The 18,874-nt window shown below is 44.7% G+C and overlaps 1 protein-coding gene across 1 annotated transcript; it reads left to right on the top strand.

Annotated features, from left to right (window-relative positions):
- The first annotated feature begins 522 nt into the window (after window positions 1–522).
- ITIH4 (inter-alpha-trypsin inhibitor heavy chain family member 4) lies at window positions 523–17,116 on the top strand. Its single transcript, XM_026046048.1, has 23 exons — window positions 523–617; window positions 2,713–2,873; window positions 3,113–3,217; window positions 4,089–4,251; window positions 4,334–4,444; window positions 4,527–4,652; window positions 6,262–6,378; window positions 6,706–6,874; window positions 7,877–7,993; window positions 8,348–8,529; window positions 8,903–9,085; window positions 10,152–10,291; window positions 10,911–11,065; window positions 11,656–11,685; window positions 12,007–12,063; window positions 12,328–12,360; window positions 12,939–12,992; window positions 13,282–13,320; window positions 13,721–13,834; window positions 14,249–14,423; window positions 15,306–15,460; window positions 16,339–16,441; window positions 16,792–17,116. Exons 1-23 carry the CDS (start codon window positions 546–548, stop codon window positions 16,871–16,873), a joined length of 2,643 nt encoding a protein of 880 aa, XP_025901833.1. The 5' UTR covers window positions 523–545; the 3' UTR covers window positions 16,874–17,116.
- The last annotated feature ends 1,758 nt before the right edge of the window (window positions 17,117–18,874 follow it).

Consider the following 18,874-nt stretch of genomic DNA (forward strand, 5'->3'; position numbering starts at 1 on the left):
GCCCCTGGGGTGGAAACATTTCTGTAATGTCGATGTAAAGGTGGTGAAAGCAGCAGCCGTGCAGGTAAAAGCAGGTGCAGACACAAAAATTAATGAAATCACCAGCTCCAAAACCTCGTATGGATTTTACATGTCCTTGTCAGCTCCACATTTCTCAAGTGCTTGAGGTAAAGCCCTCATGCCCTTTCAAACTGTTGCCATTAACAGATTGGAGATTGAAGCATGCAGCAGTTCAACCTGCACACACAACTGGTCATCCTCCTGCATGTTGTTTTCACACACATTTTAGTGGAATTGAAGTTTAAACAGAAACATAAGGATTTCTTAAGCCAAGGCTTTCACCAAACATGAAAATTCTAACATTTAAGAGCAGACATCTGATGGAATAATAAACTCACCAAGGTCCAATTTGCGACTGTGTTTAACATGTCAATATTAAGTTTCTGGGTTTCCTCTCAAAGCCTGCATAACATCCCCAAGTGCAGGTTACTCATTAACTGATTAAGATAAACGACGTTTTCATTTTCAGATCAGGTCTTCCCAAAATGGAGAGAACGTTGCTCGCCTTGCTGGTCTTCTCCTCGCTTGCAGCACTCGCRGTCACCATCACCCCAAAGGTATTTGCTGTGCTTTTTGTAACACCCTTTGCTTGCTCATCTGCCTGCACCACACACACATGTGTCGATGGCAGCGGCAGAGCCGTTCTCAGCAGAGATAATTCCTGGTAATTCCTGTGGTACCCACACGGCATCGGGCGCCCGATCCGGAGGTTCAGGATTGGGGTTAGAGCAGGGGCAAACAGAGCACATAGGAAGATGCAGATTTGTCTCACCACCCTCTTTCGTAGAGGTATAAAATACCAAATTGAGAGACCCTCGAGGTCACCYCTTGAAGACTTTGGGTCTGGGCATGGCCGAATGGCATCAAGATTGAACGAGAGCCATTGAAATGCCAGGTTATTTTGGACAGGCACTGAGGGGTTTACATGGAACGTCAAGGAGAGGCAAGGCAGTGATTTGCACTGCCAGAAAGAGCAAACTGGGCATTTGGCAGCATCGCAGGATGGGACCTGGTTGGTGTTGGAGAAGCAGAGCAAGCCCCACGGTTGGAGGGTTTTATTTCCACGATGCCCATGCAGAACAGGGTGCGAGGGCACAAATGAGTCCCCACTGGTTTCCAGTAGCTGCACTCTGCTCCTTGAGGGCACCGCAGGGCCCCTTGCCCAGCAGTGCCACTGGCAGGGACCGTCCCACCATCCCGTGTTCCCGCCGCGCGTCCTGGCCGCATCTTCCAGGCGGGATTGATGCTGGCCACGCTCCTCCCCTGCCGCAGGGATGCTCCGGGCTGCCCCATTGGAGCTGCAGCCGCTGCTAGTCACTGTCCCCGGAGAGTGGGTACCAGAATCACTGTGATCCCAATCCTATTCCCCACTCTGAAATTGTTTTCCTTGACAAGTATCTTTGTCCTTTTACACCGTTTTTTTTCCRGAAATTATCCAGTGTCAGGAGCTGGACATAATCTGCCTATTTCTAATGAAAAAAGAAACAACTATTATTCCTACAGAGATGGCTCTTGTGGTGGTACCTGGCCACTGAGCTGCAGTCCCCCATGCACAGGAGGGCCCTGTTTAAGCAATTAAATTTCTGAATTTAGGTCAGTGCCTTAACTGAGAAGACACTGGATGCTCCTTAAGTTAAGGAGATAAATTACTAAAAAAAAAAAATAAAAAAAAAAAAAAACACTGGATGCTCCTTAAGTTAAGGAGATAAATTACTAAAAAAAAAAAATAAAAATAAAAATCAATCAGCCATTTGAAAGATTTGTGAGTCTGAAAAAAAAAAAACAGAAGTTGATCTGTTTTGATACTGAGCTCTTATATTTTGATTAATTATTGGACTGCTGTGAGGTTGCTGATGTCCCGACCAACCTTTTGTACCGGCTGCTTGGGGTCTGAAACGGAAATCATGAATGAGTAAGTGGGTGTGGAGAGAAGCTYGAGAAGATGCTGTGGGAAGACCATGGTTCTCCAGGGGAGTTTCTGWTGGGAGGCCTGGGGCAGGGCCCTCTCTGAGCGGTGCCAGCCCCCAAAGCACCAAACCAGCAGTGCCCCAAGTGCACAAAGGGCATCCCCTGCTTGTGCAAACACGCAGGGATGGAGGCCCGCGCAGGGTGCAGCCTGCCGAGCAGCACATGTGGCCACAAGCTGCCGAGCTGGAAAACAGGCAGCAAAGTCAATAGCTGGAAGAGCAAATAAAGGGAAGCGGCCCAGGCTGCTTTCCATGGTTGCTTAAAGAGGCATTTGATTTGGGTTTTTTTTGCAGTTTGTCTTAGGAGAGGAATTGGTGACACGGTACCTGGTTAGCAGAGTAACATGAGGAGGTTGCAGAACAAGGCTCAGCAACAGCCTGTGGGACAAGAGAATAGGTAGATTTAGCTGCTGTTTGGCTGGACAGGGATGTGGTCATTGTGCAGAAGGTACAAGTGAGAGGCCAGTCCCACCACAGGTGTCCCCMGAGCAGAGCTTCTGCCTGCTCATTGCAGAGCACACGGTCCTGAACATGGTGCCTTCCATGAATCCCTATTTAATTTAGATCCCTAAATGATTTCATTTTTGAGACCTTTCCAATAACAGCACCTCTCACCTTGGTAAGGACCACCAGGTGGTTATAGTTGGTCTTTTAGTTTTAATTTCCACGTTTTCCTTTCTTCCAGCATGGCATCGAGATCTACAGCCTCCGCGTGGACTGCAAAGTCACGTCCCGATTTGCTCACACCGTCATCACCAGCAAAATCGTCAACCGGGCAAATGAATCCAAGGAGGCGACCTTTGAAGTGGAGCTGCCCAAGACTGCCTTCATCTCCAACTTCTCCATGTAGGACAAACCCTTTTCCTATGGTGTTGGCAAGGCAGCCCTGGGGTGGAGGGATGCTCATTCCTCTTCTGAGGAGCTACACAAGAGTCTAGGCCCTCTTGGTGGTGGCATCTCCAAGYGATGGAGGACACGGAGGGATGGGGATTTTCTCTGTTTCTGCCCTGAAAGCCACAAGATACCAGGTTCCTCTTGTTTCTTCCAGATTCCCTCTAGTATTAATTCAATTTTGTGGAAAACAGGTCCATCGACGGCAAAGTGTACCCAGGGATCATAAAGGAGAAGGCATCTGCTCAGCAGCAGTACGACGCTGCAGTCTCGCAGGGGCAAAGCGCTGGCCTCGTGAAGTAAGCTGCACACTCCTAAACCTTCCCATCTGTCCGAGTCAAACCCTGAAGCCACCCTCTGTGTGGGAYCAATGGAAAAAGCAGCTTGGGCTGCAGGATCAATGGAAAAAGCACCTTGGGAGAGGTGGCAGGGCCAGGGAAGCTTGGCCGGACAAATGCCCAGTGTGGGGCCGTGGTGGGAGCTGGTTGGTGACTGAGGGACACGCAGGGACCAGGCAGGACCTTGGGTGGCCTGGGACAGCGTGTCTGAGTCTACAGCCAGGAGCATGGGGGAAATGCCTCCCTCTAGCACTAGCTTTTAGCTGAAACAGCCTGTTGAACCCTGAATAACAATAATTCGTTCCAGCCAAGTACAATTAAGAGTCAACTGGGCTTAAAAGCAATAGCAAGAGCAGTCCTTGTTCTGCCATCAGGTTGARCGCTCTGCTCTGCTCCTCCGTTAACAACTCATTTCACAGAAATCTAAATAATAGAGGCAACAACTTATTTATATCAATCTGCATCCATCCATCCATCCAACCATGTCATTTATATCTAACCCCTCAATGGGCTTTGCTGGGACTTACTGTGCTCAATTATTTAACCTGATTCCCCACTAAGGTAGATGACTTTGCCACTTGAGCATCACTYGTTAGACATGCTCAAGTAACATGTCAAATATGAGACATATTTGATATGGGACATATTGAATCCCATATGGATTTCTGCTACAAACCTCAGCTTGCACATGCAGCAGCTATGGCACACGTAGCTTTAGTTGTAACCTGCAATATCTCCTGCAACGTGAAACTGCTGCTTTGTGAGCAAGAAGRTGCTCTCCCCTTGCTTCTCCCTTGCACTGCAGGAGGTGAAACTCTGTTTTGTCTCACAGGATCACGGGGAGGAAACTGGAGCAGTTCCAGGTGTCGGTTAGCGTCGCAGCGGGCAGCAAGGTCACCTTTGAGCTGACCTACGAGGAGCTGCTGAAGCGGCAGCTGGGCAAGTACGAGCTGCTGCTCAAGGTCAGGCCCAAGCAGCTTGTTCAGCACTTCCAGGTGAGTGGTCCCTGAGGCCTGGGGCCTTGCAGCCCATCTCGGGCAGCCTCCTCCGGGCTCACGAAGGCTTCTCCTGCACCAGATCGACGTGCACATCTTYGAGCCCCAAGGCATTCGCTTCCTGGAGACCGACAGCACGTTCCTGACAAACGAGTTAACGGAGGCGCTCACGAAAGTGCAAAACGAAACCAAGGTAGAAGAGCTGCTGCTGGTTGTGCCTCGCAGTTTGGGGCACCCCTGCTTTGCTCTGAGCTGTGGGTTTTGCCTCCTTGCAGGCTCATATTCTGTTCAAGCCWACGGTAGACCAGCAAAAAAATCCTGATGTGGGTGAGACCCTCCTCGATGGTGACTTCATTGTACGGTATGACGTTGAGAGAGATGCGACTGCAGGTGATATACAGGTAAAAAAAAAAGGATTAAAAATAAACCTCTTTGACATCATGAATATGTTTTAACGTGAAGCACAGTCAGCATCACAGGTTGGGAAGACCCATGGTGAGAGAAAGAGCCATTTCCACTAATCCTACCTCGGTAGGAACTGATCATGATGTTCAGTAAAACCAACGATACACCAAAGCTGTTGCAGGAAGGGATGAGTCCTAGAAAACCAATTTTTCAAATGTTGTTTCAGTGCCAAGTCTCTCTATTTTTATTCTCCAAACTTTGGCTGTTCTAAGATGTATTGCTGCTTCTTGCAAGTGAAGCCTAGAGGAATGTGATTTATACAGCCATTAAATTCACAATTTCATTTTCTTTGGCTTTTTCCTAACCAAGACAGCTGAAAGGAGCGGGAACTTAAAAATATTTATGGTGCAATGCATATTCTAAAGAAAAAAGTGCATATGCTTTCCGTGCTGTGTCACTGAAGGAGGACACATGGATGTGCAAAAGGATGGTAGTAGCAGGCCACACATGCATATGGTATTGAGATGTATATGCATGTAATATAAAAAAGCAAACCTTAAAAAATTTAGTTAAATAGAAGTTTTGTTTTCTTTAAAGAAAATAATTCAACATTTTGATGGAAAAACAGCTCCTCTAGCCACGGTGACTTCAGTGGTCTGTATAGATCCAGAGACCCCTGATTTCCTGCCGTTCATGCTATCGGATTGTGCCACAGATTTGCACAAAAAGAGTTGTGCAGGGGCTCCATCTAGCATTTTAAACTGCTCATGCAATTCTGAAGTTAATTCAAAACGTGGGCATGTAGGACTCATAGGAAACGTCCTTCGCGTGCTCCCCCTGTAGCATCCATCACTATTGCTGAAACTGCAGTAAATCAAACACCACATCACACTTCGCCCCAGACCACATGTCACTTCCACGCATCTTCCTTTATGGAATTCCATTCCCTCAGCTCCAGGATATCTCTGCACATCTTCCTGAAGCACCAGGCTTTGAAGAAGTGGGATGAAGAAGAAGCAGGGTTAAAGTACTGATTGATACAGACCACTTACACTTTACTTGCTAATGTTAGAAAACACTTTGTCTATTAGCAAAAAATATTAACAGTAAGATATGAAATGTATTTTTATATAAGGTTTTGTTTATTTTTAGCTTGGGGTGGAAAAATGACACTAGCTTTGCTTTTGTTCCTAATCATTTTTGTTTTGATGCTCATGGATATATAAGCTCCTGCCTGCAACATATGGGAATGTAAAGCACGTATTTAAAAGTCAATCTCTTGTATTAAGTTTTGAAGGAAAGGCTGAGGCTAAAATGTATTGATTGATGAGGGACTTTGGGCTTAAAACTAGCTGCCCAGTGTCCCTTCACCAAGGGAGTGATGATCTGGCAGCCACCCCACATGGGCTGGGGAGGTGAGGACCATGTCTCCATTCTCCTGTAATTGGATTTTGAAGGGCAGTGTCACTTCCAGCTAGGTAATGTATTTTAATAGTTCTTTGACTTGGGTTTATCTAAATGACTATGGACTGCTGCTCTTGCTGTGTCAGAATATTAGGAGATTATATTTATTTATGTGCAGTGTTATGTAACTTTGTATTTCAGATCGTCAATGGGTATTTTGTGCATTATTTTGCACCCCACGAAATGCCAGTGCTTCCCAAAAACGTCGTCTTTGTGATAGATCGAAGCGGCTCTATGGCAGGCAGAAAAATCGAGCAGGTAACTTGCTTGAAGCCCTGACTTCTGCTCACACCCCTTGTGCATTTGCTCGTGGTGCTGAAGGAGCTTTGCTTTGTAACCACGTGGGGAAGTTGCTTTTGAAACACAGGCTATTCTTGTTCACAGCAGAATTTCCAGCGGTATGGAAATACATGGAAATATGAATGCACGTGTTTTAACTATTGATGATTTAAACTATGATTTAAACTATTTAAACTATTGACCAGACAATTTAAACATTGTCTCACGCGGGTGGGTAGCTTGCCTTGAGACAGAGGGCATTTCCCCACATCTTTACGCAATATTTTGCTTTCCCTTTACAAACAGACGAGGGAGGCCCTCCTGAAGATCCTGCAAGACCTGCGAGCCGAGGACCACTTCAGCTTTATCACCTTTAACAGCAAAGTCTCGGAGTGGAGGAGCTCCCTGCTGGAAGCCACGGCGGAGAACGTGGCGAGCGCGGCGGCGTTTGTGCAGACTCTCAGCGCTAGCGGAGGTACCGGGCGCTAGCTTGTGATTATGACCCTAAATACACACCCAGCAGCCTAACAAACAGTGTTTAGGAAAAAAAAAATAGATGCACTTATAGTCAGTGATCACAAAGGGGAGCGCACAATTAATTTTTGATCATTATCGGCAATGATCAAATAGAGAAGACTGGAAAAAACTTATTATGGGAATAGTGACTAGTGTCTACRTTATGATTTGCATATAAGGAGAGATGGTTACGTCCCGTCTGTGAGCTGTGTGAGCTGGAAAGTTTTATCCAAGACATTTATATCAGAAATAGTTGAATAATTTCCAAGGGACCACTTTTTTTTTCCTCTGTAACAATGGCAATTCACTCAAACTAGAAACAGTTCATGGCCACTTATTGATGACTTTATACCAGAGACCACTCGTAAATAAAACGTAAACTAAGTTATATGCCTGTGATTCTCTCCTAATGTAGTATTATAAGCTATAGCACAGAAACAAAATAGTCAAAAAAAGCATGAAGCATTTTAGCTGTTGCATTGCTCTGATTGAGTTTTATGCTTGCTTTTAAGCAGATCTGAAAGGTTATTTCTGTGTTTAACATTAAGCTGTTAATTTTCCTGTAGGTTTTCTTGTCCTGGTAGCTAGCACCAATGAAGACCACCAGTGTCTAGCTCTTTTCTTTGGCTTCTCAAATACTTAGTGCTTAAATGTTGGACTAAGAGGTGTTAGTGTGTTTGTGTAAGCATCTTCAGTGGATCTAGACAGATCGTATGAAAGGTCAGATGTTTGTGTTTGCCATCATGCAGCAGAAAGTGCTTCCCTAGCAGAACTCCACCTTTACCATTGCAATATAACCTGCCATGGTCAAGTGTGACATGCCAACCCCCTAAAAACTCACCTCTCTGAAGAATCACCCCCAGCAGCAAACTCCAAACAACCTTGCCTCTGGAAATGAAGCCAGTGATTCTTTGGGACGATTATCCTGCTTCTGGTGAGTGAAGCTGCTCCCTCCTTCCAGGCACAGACATCCAGCTGGCCCTGCTGAGAGCAGTGGACATGCTGCGTAGAGCTGAGGAGCTGCCTGAACGGAGCGTATCCATGATCATTTTGCTCACAGATGGCCAGCCCACCTCTGGTAAGTAAAACTCACCTCAGTCTTCTCCCTTCTCCTTGATTCTGCACCCTTGCAGCCCATTTTGCATCCTTAGATTCAGCCAAAAAGCTCCTTTGGCCCTTCATAATCTTTTCAACCACGTGGTACTTAGCTGTGATGATATGAGTAGAAGTAACAAGTCATGAAGGGGGAGGAGATTCCAGCAGTCAAAATACAGAGCAGCACTTTCATCTCTCCTTCAATTCAATTACCTGAACCCCTTCCTATGTATTTTAATATCTTGTTTTGAGTTATTTTAAGAGACTTTTAAGCAGCGTTTTCCTGTAAACCCTCTGCTGTTCCATGAGTATTTATTTTTTTTTTTTTCAATCACAGGTGAGACCAAGGTGGAAGTCATCCAAGAAAACATCCGGAAAGCCATCGGTGGGAACTTTGCCCTCTTCTGCCTCGGCTTTGGTTTTGATGTCAGCTATAAGTTCCTTGAGAAAATGGCCCTGAGCAACGGGGGACTCGCCCGACGTATATATGAAAATGCAGACGCAGCCCTGCAGCTCCAGGTGAGGATTAACYCTTCCTGCCTACCTCTGCTTGGGCTCATTTCAGCGAGCTGCACAGGTTGAAAAGCTTTATCTAAAACCGGTCCAAACGCAGTGAAAAAGCCCACTAGAGAAGAGGTAAGTCCCTAATTTTAACCAGATGGAAGAAAAGAACCATGAGAAGTGGTTCAGAAGAGCCACTAAACATGGGACATGCCTAAGGGGGATGCTGTGGAAGTGCTTGGATTATCCTCAGCATTTTCAGCAGTCTTATATCAATGGCCTGTCTCTGCCCTAAGAAACTTAATTCCTTTCTTTTTTTGAGGGGTTTTAGATGCTTGTGGCAATTTGCTCAATTTTGCAATTGTTTGTACTTCTCTGTGCTTCTTCTTAGGGTTTTTATCAGGAGGTGGCTACGCCAATAYTAATGCAAATTGAAATGCACTATCCAGAAAACGCCATTGAGGGGTTAACCAARAGCAATTTCAAGCTGCTTTTTGAGGGTTCTGAAATCGTGGTGTCTGGAAAAATCAGCAACGAGCTTGATCTTCTGCCAGTAGAAATTAAAGCTCAGTCAGTAAGTGTTTACCCTGCAAAATTGCGAAAGAAATGCTGTGTTTTATGGGGCAACAGGAGACTAAAACAACTTTTTCTGTTCTCTACATTTGGACRTTCAGCAGTATTTCTACTCTAGGGAAATATTTAAAAATTTGGTGAGTTTTTCTGTCTTAAATCTGCTGGARTAGAAAAAAAATTGACTATTCTCACAAATAAGCAAATATAATTTTTTATCATTTCAAACCCACGATATTTTGGTCATTTAAGCATTTTTTTAAGGAAAACTAGTTTATATTTTTAGAATAAAGCAGGAAACATGATTTTTTTTCACTTTGAGAATGTTGAAATGCAACCATGGAGCAATTTCATGCCCCCTTTTTTTCAACATTGTTTCAACTCCAGAAATGCATACCCAGAAAATCTGCATTTGATGGTTTTGTTTTGCATATTCCAGTGGGAAAACAGCTCGCCAAAAGCTTAGGCTATATTCTGGTCAAAAATAYTGCATCATGGATACTTTATAGATCACTGTGACTTCAGTCCAGCCACACAAAATAAAAATTCAAGTGATAAAACATCTGAGAAAATGACTGAATGAATCTAGCGAAGCACAGAGTGATCATTCAACGTACAGATGTGTCACCAAGTAGCTGCTGCTTTTCTTGGCTGACCTAAGAAGTCTGAACTCTAATTAAGACTGAAAATAATGGGGATTTTAATCATTATGTTCTGATGATATGTGACATAAACCCATCAATTTTTCTAAAGGGATAAATAATGAAAGATTCCTATGCTGTGAATAACAATCTTCTGCTATGTATGCTGTGGGTTGATGCATTATATGCTGATTTATTCTAAAATTTGTAAATTTAGTTGATAAAATCAAATCATATTCTTGGTGAGCACACGTTTTGAAGCACCATTCATTGTGAGTGGATGCCACAAAGGGGGTTCCTACAGGGCAGGCCAATTCTGTGGGTCAGAAGGGTGCTATGGTGCTGCAAGATGTTCTTTCAAGCCTAATAATGTGGCTATAAAAGGAGCCTATACCTATTCTTTTGATGATCAATTGTGTCCCCTTTCAGCATACGAGTGACCTGACTCTTAAAGAAGAAGCAAATGTTAAAGAGAAGGAGCAAGTATTTCAAAATCAGAGCTACATCTTTGGAAATTTCATTGAGAGACTGTGGGCTTATTTAACCATCCAGCAGCTTCTGGAAAAATCGTAAGCTAATTTCAGGTTTTGCACGATGCWTTTCTAGTTTCTGAAAGCACCCTAACCTCCTTATTCACAAATTATATGATGGGAGAATGTACAGCAACAAATAGCTTTGTCCAAAGATCTACAAATATTATCTACTGGAAGAATACAGCACTACTGTGAGATGCCTTTCAGTCTGCGAAGATTGCACCGTTAAGGAAAGAAAATAGGAAATATGTAAAATATTTTCTTCACAGCATTTCTTTGAAGCAAATGTTAATTACATTGATTGTGTTGAGCTGCTGTAAGACATCTGGCAGTATTGTCTGTAGAGRCGTGAATGGTTATAGCTAGTAAAGAAGGGCATAATAATAAGTATGTCCAGAGGGCATTTCCCAGTTCATATATCTATAACTTACATGTGTTTGCCCCGTGTATAGGCTTGGTGTTGCAAACAATTGAGCATTTCTGTGATTTCAAGCATGAGTTATCCCAGCAGAGCTACACATCCACGAGAAAAAAATCCCTGTTAAGACATAGCTAAGACATTTGGAAAAGCGACCTGTTAAGAGCTTACAGAAGCTCTTAACCTCCCACTCGCGGGCCCCACATGTCACTGCCTTGTCACTAATGTAGACTTCAGTATTTCAGCCCCGGCCGCCCAGCAGAAGGCCCTGGAGACGCGTGCCCTGGAGCTGTCCCTGCAGTACAGCTTTGTCACCCCCCTCACCTCCTTGGTGGTCACCAAACCCTCGGAGCAGCCGCAGGCAGAGCTGGCCAACAAGCCCACCGAGGCCGGTAAGCGGGACCTGGGCCACCTGCGGCTGGTGGGGACGTGCTGGGGGGAACCCAGCTGGGCCTGGAGRGTAGCGAGCAGCATCACACGCAGCCACGGAATGGCTGAGGTTGGAAGRCACCTCTGGAGATCACCAAGTCCAACCTACTTCTCCAGCAGGGACACCCAGGGCGGCATCCAGGTGGGTTTGGAGGGTCTCCAGAGAAGGAGACTCCACAGCCTCCCTGGGCAGCCTGTTTCAGGGCTCTGTCAGCCTCSTTTGGAGATGCCAGGGGCTTTTTAGAAGGTCAAGGGGGGAAATGGTCTGCTGGATACTACTGAAAATGAGAATTTGTTTAAATATCCTTTGAAAGTAATTGAACTATTGCTCCTGAGCAAAGCAGACTCTGCATCCTGCCCTGTGGCCTTAAGGCTGGGGAAATGAATGCAGGAAAGCAAAACTGTCATCTCTAGGAGTCTTCATGTGCTACATCAGCCCATCCTCCATAAAACTTCCCTCTCGTGCACCCACTTCTCCCAGTTTTCTGATCTGAGTGTAAGGTGATTAATTGTTGACTGCCTGGCACTGATTTATCCCTCTTTCCTGGATTAGATAATGAGAAGCGCAGCAGTTCCGTAGGAGGTGAGTGTTGTCTTTTACTCCAATCACACAGACCCTTAATTAGCTCCTGTTGAAAACAAACAAGAAACAAAACAAAGCAAAAATCATGGTGGTTGTCTGAGAGTGGGGAGTATCTGGGCTTTCAAAAATAGATGTTAAGTAAAATGGGAGCAATATCTAGCAAGCTCTTTGCTGAGGTTGGGTGAATAACATGGTCCACCGGTGAAAATCCCTCATTCTGAAAGTGTGAGGGGCCAAAATTGTCTTTACTCATGAGCAAAAGGACCTTTTCAAGTGGATGATCCTAACTCTGTTTTCTGCTTCTTCTTACCATGCATGAAGCACCTTTCAGAAAATTGAGCTTGAGACCTTTTGGAAAGATTTATGAAGATGACTTAGGTATTCTTTTTTCCTTTTTTTCTGGGAATAATGGGAATATTTCTGGGAATATTGTTMTGAAACTGTGAGCAGTGTTAATCTCAATCTCAGCCATGCTGATAGCCCATGGTGTAATTTACTGTGGTGCTCTGGGGTCGGTGCCACCCATTGCTGTCCCTCGTCCCCATGACCTCCCTGCTGTCAGTCCCAGGCTGGATGTCCATAGGGAGCAGGTAAATAACACAGTAAAGGATGAAATACTGATATTCTTCTCCCTTCTCCCAGATGGCTATAGAATGAGGAGTGGATCAGTTCCTGGTAAGTGCTCCCRTTCTTCTAATTCAGAAAAATCATATAACATTTACTGAGTATGTGTGTTTGAAGCAGCATTGGGGTATCAAATGTATATTCATTGTGGATGCCCACTTAGTTTRTACAGGTGAGATTTTATTATGTGTTTTTCATTCCGTAGATATTTACACTATAGTTAATTTATAGTCTTGAAAATCATCTTGATACTTTTTCAGAAATAAAACATGAAAGTCCCTTGAAAATGAGTGAGAGAGATCTGGCAAAACATACATTAATAAGCTGGGGGAAATGTGGCCAAGTAACACAGGAGTTTTCAGGGCTTTAATCATAGCAAACGGCTGTAATGAGGGTAACGAGCTGAGTGTGGCTGCACTGGGCATAGCTCTCCCATAGAGAGCTGGCAAAAGTCATGARCAAGGCTGAGAGATGCAACCAGAGTCCGTCAGCCTCTCAACCAYATCCATGCTGTGGAAAATGGAGGGGAAAAAGCTCCTTTTGGAAGGGGAGAGGGCTCATGTACGTGGCTGCAGCTTGGCCAAGCAGGCTGCCCGCAGCAGCACAACGAAGCACAACCTCCCTTGCAGGTCGCTGGCGCTCTCTGCTCCAGTCCGGCAGCAACAAGAAGCTGCACTCACCAGGTAATTCCCTATCCAGGTATTCCCTATTCCCGCCCCCGGGGGCTGCCAGGCTCCTGCTGCCTGTCACAGACACACAAACCTGGCTCTGAAGCACCGGGCACCAAGGGGAAAACGTGACCAAGTGGTGCCCCCCGGCACACAGCAGCCCCCAGCACTCTGCCCTTTGGAAAATGTTCCTTTTGGGGCTGCCTAAAAACTGTCCACTTCGGTGGCAAGCTCTGCCAAAAGGGCTAATTTGAGGGAAAACACCAGTTCTTCACTAAATTCCTATTACTTTCAAATATTTCAGCTCTCAGGGTAGCGGAACAAGGAAGATCCCAGCCACTTGGTAAGTAATATATGTATATATATATAAAAAATATATAATAGGAGGCCCATTTTAATATAATTATTAATATGGCCATAACATACAACTTTTTATTAAATCTTTTTTTTTTTTTCTGGCTATATCTATTGCTCTAATTCAAAATCACTCATTACCTCTTCTTGGAAACCTCGACTTGCTCTTTCCATGAAAGCATAAGGTACCCTCATGCCCCACGAGACAGTCTTTCCAGCTCTGGGGTATAACTAGCAACAGAAATGTAGCACATATTATAAATCTTCAGCCAAAATAGCCACAAAGTTTTAAAATCTGTTGTTTTCATTATTAACATTATTACTTTTAATTGTTCTATGAAAACTGTGACTAGTATTTTCATTTTCTTCTCATTCTTTTGCCTTTTCAGCCAGTGAGTATCCCCAGCTTCTCTTGCAGTTACCTGGACAAAATGAAATCATCTGCTTAAATACCAGTGGGCAAGCGCAGTCTCCTGTAGAGCTGCTCTCTGACCCGGTGCAAGGTGAGCAAGCCGTGTCCCTCAAGAGAGGGGAACGGGCACCAGGACCTTGATCCAGATGTCAGACACCAGAAGGAGTTAATTCCATGGCCCTTTTGCAGTGAGCAGAGAGGCTGTGATGGTCCTTTCAGTCATCATCTGCACTGATTAGGGACCGAAGAAAAACCCCAGGGAGAGGAATGAGGGGTACCCCATGCTGAGGTAGACAAGGGTGACTTTGGTGACCCTGTTGGGGGACTTGGATATATAAAGTCCCTTGGGGACTTGGAGTTGGGGACAGGAGAGGCTGCAGAGCTGCTCTGTCTCCCATACCTATATTTTAAACCCTTAGGTCCAACAACCTGAGGCAGTTTTATTAAGACTAATCCTACTTCGTAAACACGGTTGTGTGACAAACTTGTGTCAATGTCATTGAAGGAATCTCCGTGACTGGGAAGCCTGGGGACAAGACAGGCCACTTTGTGCAGCTCGAAATTACCTACGTGGATCCTGCCGTGCAAGTCCACGTCTCCACGGAGCGCGTGATCGTGCACAGGGACCAGGAGGCCGCGCGGCTGCCGTGGGCCGAGTCTGCCACCTCCGTGCTCCAGGGGTAAGCACTGCCCCTGGACCAGCTCCCTAAACTGAGACGGCAAATCTGATCGTTTTACATCCAGGCCTTTGCTTCCACACTTGCCATTTGCTTCAGGTAGGTGCTCCCAAATGTCCCTGCAAGGGAGGGACGTGCAAGGAGCATGTCCCCATCCAGCTGCCTGGTTTCCCCTTGCACAAGAGAAAGGGTAATTCACATACATATATAATTTGYCTGACTAATTCGGGTGGTATCCCTGAATTTAGGGCTTGTGCCCTTACTTCCACATGCTCTTCTGTRCACCCAAAGTAAACCTCCAGGATGACCTGCTGTTCCTGAGTCTCCTCAGAGTGTCCTCTCCTTCCTTACCTTTATAATCCACACTCATCTATGTCCGTGTGCAATTTGCCTTTCCCCAGGCAGCATTAAACCAGGATTTGGGCTCTTGCACCTGCAGCACTGCAAATTGGCAAGGGAAGAAATGGTAGTGGATATTTGTGTCAAAAATAAATGGTTGTGAATCATACAAAAGCCAAATATAAAGTGTTTCACTTGTTCTTGGAACTGATTATTTTACATAGGCTACTCTTGGTAAAATGATGGGAGAAAATATTCTCTTTTTTTCTCCATTTTTTCTTTTATCATCATGGATAAGAAGGTCATCAGCAAAAAAATTCTTCACTCATGTATTTGTATGTAGTCTGCAGGGATATAGACCTTTTCTGTGGCACCTGGAGAAAAGATGGGTACTTAAGAGTTTCCAGCTGAAAAATAACCACCAAAAGGTCACAAAAAAACCAGAAATGCAAAGAGGCAAAAGGCAAAAATTAAACTATTTAATTCATGATGTGAAATCTGTCTTGGCATTATTCTTGGAAATGAACTGTGTCACTTACTTCCTAGGCTGAGAATCGCGGTTGAAAAGGAGCGAAGTCTGACACTGTCCCTGCCTGATACCGTCACAGTGAAAGTGTCCTTCATAAAGCAGCCAGATGATTTTCTTGGGCTCTATTTCTTGGACACCAATCATTTTTCTGACAAAGTCAGTGGATTTCTTGGTATGTATCATTATGCAATTTGTGTTATTTAYGATGGAGCAAAGAAGGCCCATCTTGTAACTAAGCAGCTGGACAGAGTGTGATGGATCCAGGCTCTATTTCCATCTCTTTTTGGGGCTTTGCAGGGACTTGGCACGTGGATGAGGGCATTTTCRCCTGGCAAAGTTTTTAGGTGACAAGTCTGTCAAATAAGCTTGCAAATRAGACTAAAATAAGGATAGGTTTTGAAAACAAACGAAAAAAAAAACTTAGAAAACAGTAAAATGCCAAATCCTGTTGTACTCCCTGCTGTTTAAAGGTTAGTCCCCCATTCTCATTGATCCCCAAGGCTGAGCCTGGGCTCRTGGGGTTAGGACACCCTGTCCTGCAAGGAGAGGGAAGAACCTTCTCAGCATCTCCCAGCTGCAGCAGCCCACCTGCATACAGACGCTGAGGCTTCTCCTTCTTGCTTTACCTCGTGCTTGAAATATGTCCTTAGGCATTCAAAGTGGGGGCAAAATGACACTTTTGGATGCACAATTGCTTTTAGGGGCCTAAATATTTCACTGGTAATTTTTAATTCCATTCCTAAATGAAATAGATCCTAAATTATATTTTCTTTGAGCCAAATCGTAACTTCTGATCTGGACTTTCCACAGAAATGGCATTGAATTTATTCCTTTCCAACATCTAATGTCACCTTTTTCTGCAGAGCAGTAAATGCAGGCCAGCTTTTACTGCAGAGCAATCCAGAGCTAGGGATTCATGGGGCAGGAAACCTTTTTTGGGGCAGGGGGCAGCTTTCCTGGTGTCCGAGCTGCCTTTTGGATTAAATGAGCAACCAGCACTGACGGTTCAGGTCAAGGATGTGCAAAGCAATCGGTGTGTCTTGTGCTCAGGGCAACTGTACTCCAAGGCACAACTGGAGATGAAGCCCAGCGCAAATCAGAGAGAGGATGAAAGACTCCTGAGCGTGTCCGGATCMGAGCACAGAGTTACCAGGTAATGGATACGGGATAAGGGGCAGGGAAGCACATATGTTATGCGACTGATTCTATCAGCAGATACCAGAGATCAAAGAAATAGAGGTTATTGATAAGAATAAGAAGATAAGATGATAAGAACCTGTCCTGCATGTAAAGGACAGCAGTTTGCTGTGTTTAGAGCAAGAAAAATATTGAAATTTCCCTTGCAGCCAGCTCTAGGGGTGGGATGCACCAGCTCTGCCCATGCAGAGACCCTCAGGCTTCTGGTACCAGCTGCAAACACCGAGTGYGGGCAAGCCTGTGGAGTCCAGGCCTGTCTTTGGGGCTTTCCTCACAAATGTTGTCCACTTTTTGGTTCTGTTTCAGGCAATACAAGAAAGACTACAGGCTTGAGTCAGCCGGTGATGCCGTGTCCTGCTGGTCATTAGATTATTCACCTAGAGAATAATAATTTGGGAAGCACTGCAAACGACGCCCTGCCTAACATTTTTGGTACTCTCTCRTTGAGAAAACTGCACAGTTAGAGCCTTACTTGTTAATGCAGGAATTCCATGTATATCTTACCTCAAAATTGTTATACTTTTAAGAAGAGGATTTGCTTGCTTGTTGTTTGTAATTTTTAAAGGGGTTCTATTACTCCGCTGGGTTGTATTGTGGAAGATTCATGTAAACTAAATAAAATCAACATCATCAGCTTACAGCTTCACCTGGAGAGACAGACTCCGTTTTCTGAATAAAAATCAGTAGCTTTTTCCATCCATTCCAGCACATCCGTTATGCAAAGAGCGCTGATCTTCTAAGGTGCACACRCAGTGCATTTCCAGGTAGGAATGACAAAGTTCTTGAATTGTGTGTTCTGCAAAAGAGCAGGAAATCAAAAGCAGGATTGGTTTATTGTTTCTGTCGTTGGTTAGTTGATGAAAAACAGCCTTGGTGTATAAGGATTTTTTAGTGATAGTTTTGTAGCAATGTTCAGAGGTGCTGAGATGGGCAGCRGCACTGTGAGCCGTGTCAGGATGGCAACAAGAGCACTTTTCACAGGCACAGCCGCCAGGTTTCTGAGGGTGGCTCTGCTTTGCACATCCCTCTCGCTATTTTTCCTCCAGAAAATGGCATTTCACTCCCCAAATTTAGCAACTTTTAGGGCAAGGTTTCCTGCAATGTTCCCCAAACATTTGCCACTAATGGACAGCTCAAAGTGTGGTGCATGAAGAGTAATGATGAGTAATCATATTATTAATGCAACGTACTGAGAAAGAGGCAGCCAAGTCAGGAAGATGGAGCAAACTGTAACGGGAGGCCTGTTTTGTGCTGTGTTTATGCCAGGGCTTGAGGGAGGTGCCGCCTTGGACACACGGCTGGACGAGCTGCACGCCRGGCAGCAGAGACTGGGAACTGCCAAGGCCGGCTTGCTCCCTTTGCTGCCTCCTGAAGAGGCTTTACCAGTTTAAAAAGCAGATTATTTCTGTGCCAATTAACTCAGTGTTTGAATCGCATGCTGTTGATGCTGCCTTGTAGCAGCTGTGTGGTTTCCAGGGGAGAATTCCCTGCTCCAGGGCACCTCTATGTTCCCTTCTCCAATTCATGCCAAGGGCAAGGACAGAAAGGAGCCCTGAAATCAGGGAGCTCCCATCTGCACAGACCCTTCCCTAGAGCTGCTCTGTTCTCCTGCCTGCTAAAAACTGCAGGGCTTCTCTCCTGCAGAGACCTCCAAGGGCTAGAAAGGTAGGATTTGGGGGTTTTGTTTTTGCATTACCTGCATCCTAATTTATTATTTAGTGACTTTTTTCCTGCCCCTTGCAAGCCCTGATGGGTCTCGAACTTCCTGCATTTCTTTCCCTTCCTAACAAGCTGCTGTTGAATGGAAGCAGGCACAAAGCTGCAATGAATATTTTGCTTTCTGTATTTACTTCTGATAAGATTATGCAGTATATTAAACCATTCCTCCTCTTCCTTTCTTTGTCCCTTATTGAAGTTCTGTCCAAGCTTTTCTTTCCTGTCCCACTCCATTTCCTCTTAACTACCTTTGTATTGACAGCTGATAAAACTTTTATCCAACCAGTTTCAACAATTATTTGGTCTCCCCCCACCTCTTCCTGTTTCTCTGGCAGCCTTCCTCACATTTTTTTGTAATTTGTTACTTTTTCCTGTTCGATTTTTCCAGTTGTATTTTAGTCACCTCTATCTTTTGTTGTTTTAGAGCCAAACAGGTTGGCTCTGTTGTTTTTCCCCACTAGGCTCCTCCTTCCCCAAGTGCTCTGGGCACCAGTTTCCCACACACTGACTTTCCCTCTTTGTTTGAGAACTATTAGGTAGAATTTCTACCTAACAGAAATTAGAATTTTTACCTCATCAAATAAGACTACAATAGTCCGTTATATCTGATTTGATTAAAAATCCAAATATGTAAGAAATTACATATATGTACATATATGACATATATGACRTA

The sequence above is a fragment of the Nothoprocta perdicaria genome, unplaced genomic scaffold (genome assembly GCF_003342845.1).
Source record: "Nothoprocta perdicaria isolate Ctin4 unplaced genomic scaffold, notPer1 scaffold_42, whole genome shotgun sequence".
NCBI classification, from domain to species: Eukaryota; Metazoa; Chordata; class Aves; order Tinamiformes; family Tinamidae; genus Nothoprocta; species Nothoprocta perdicaria.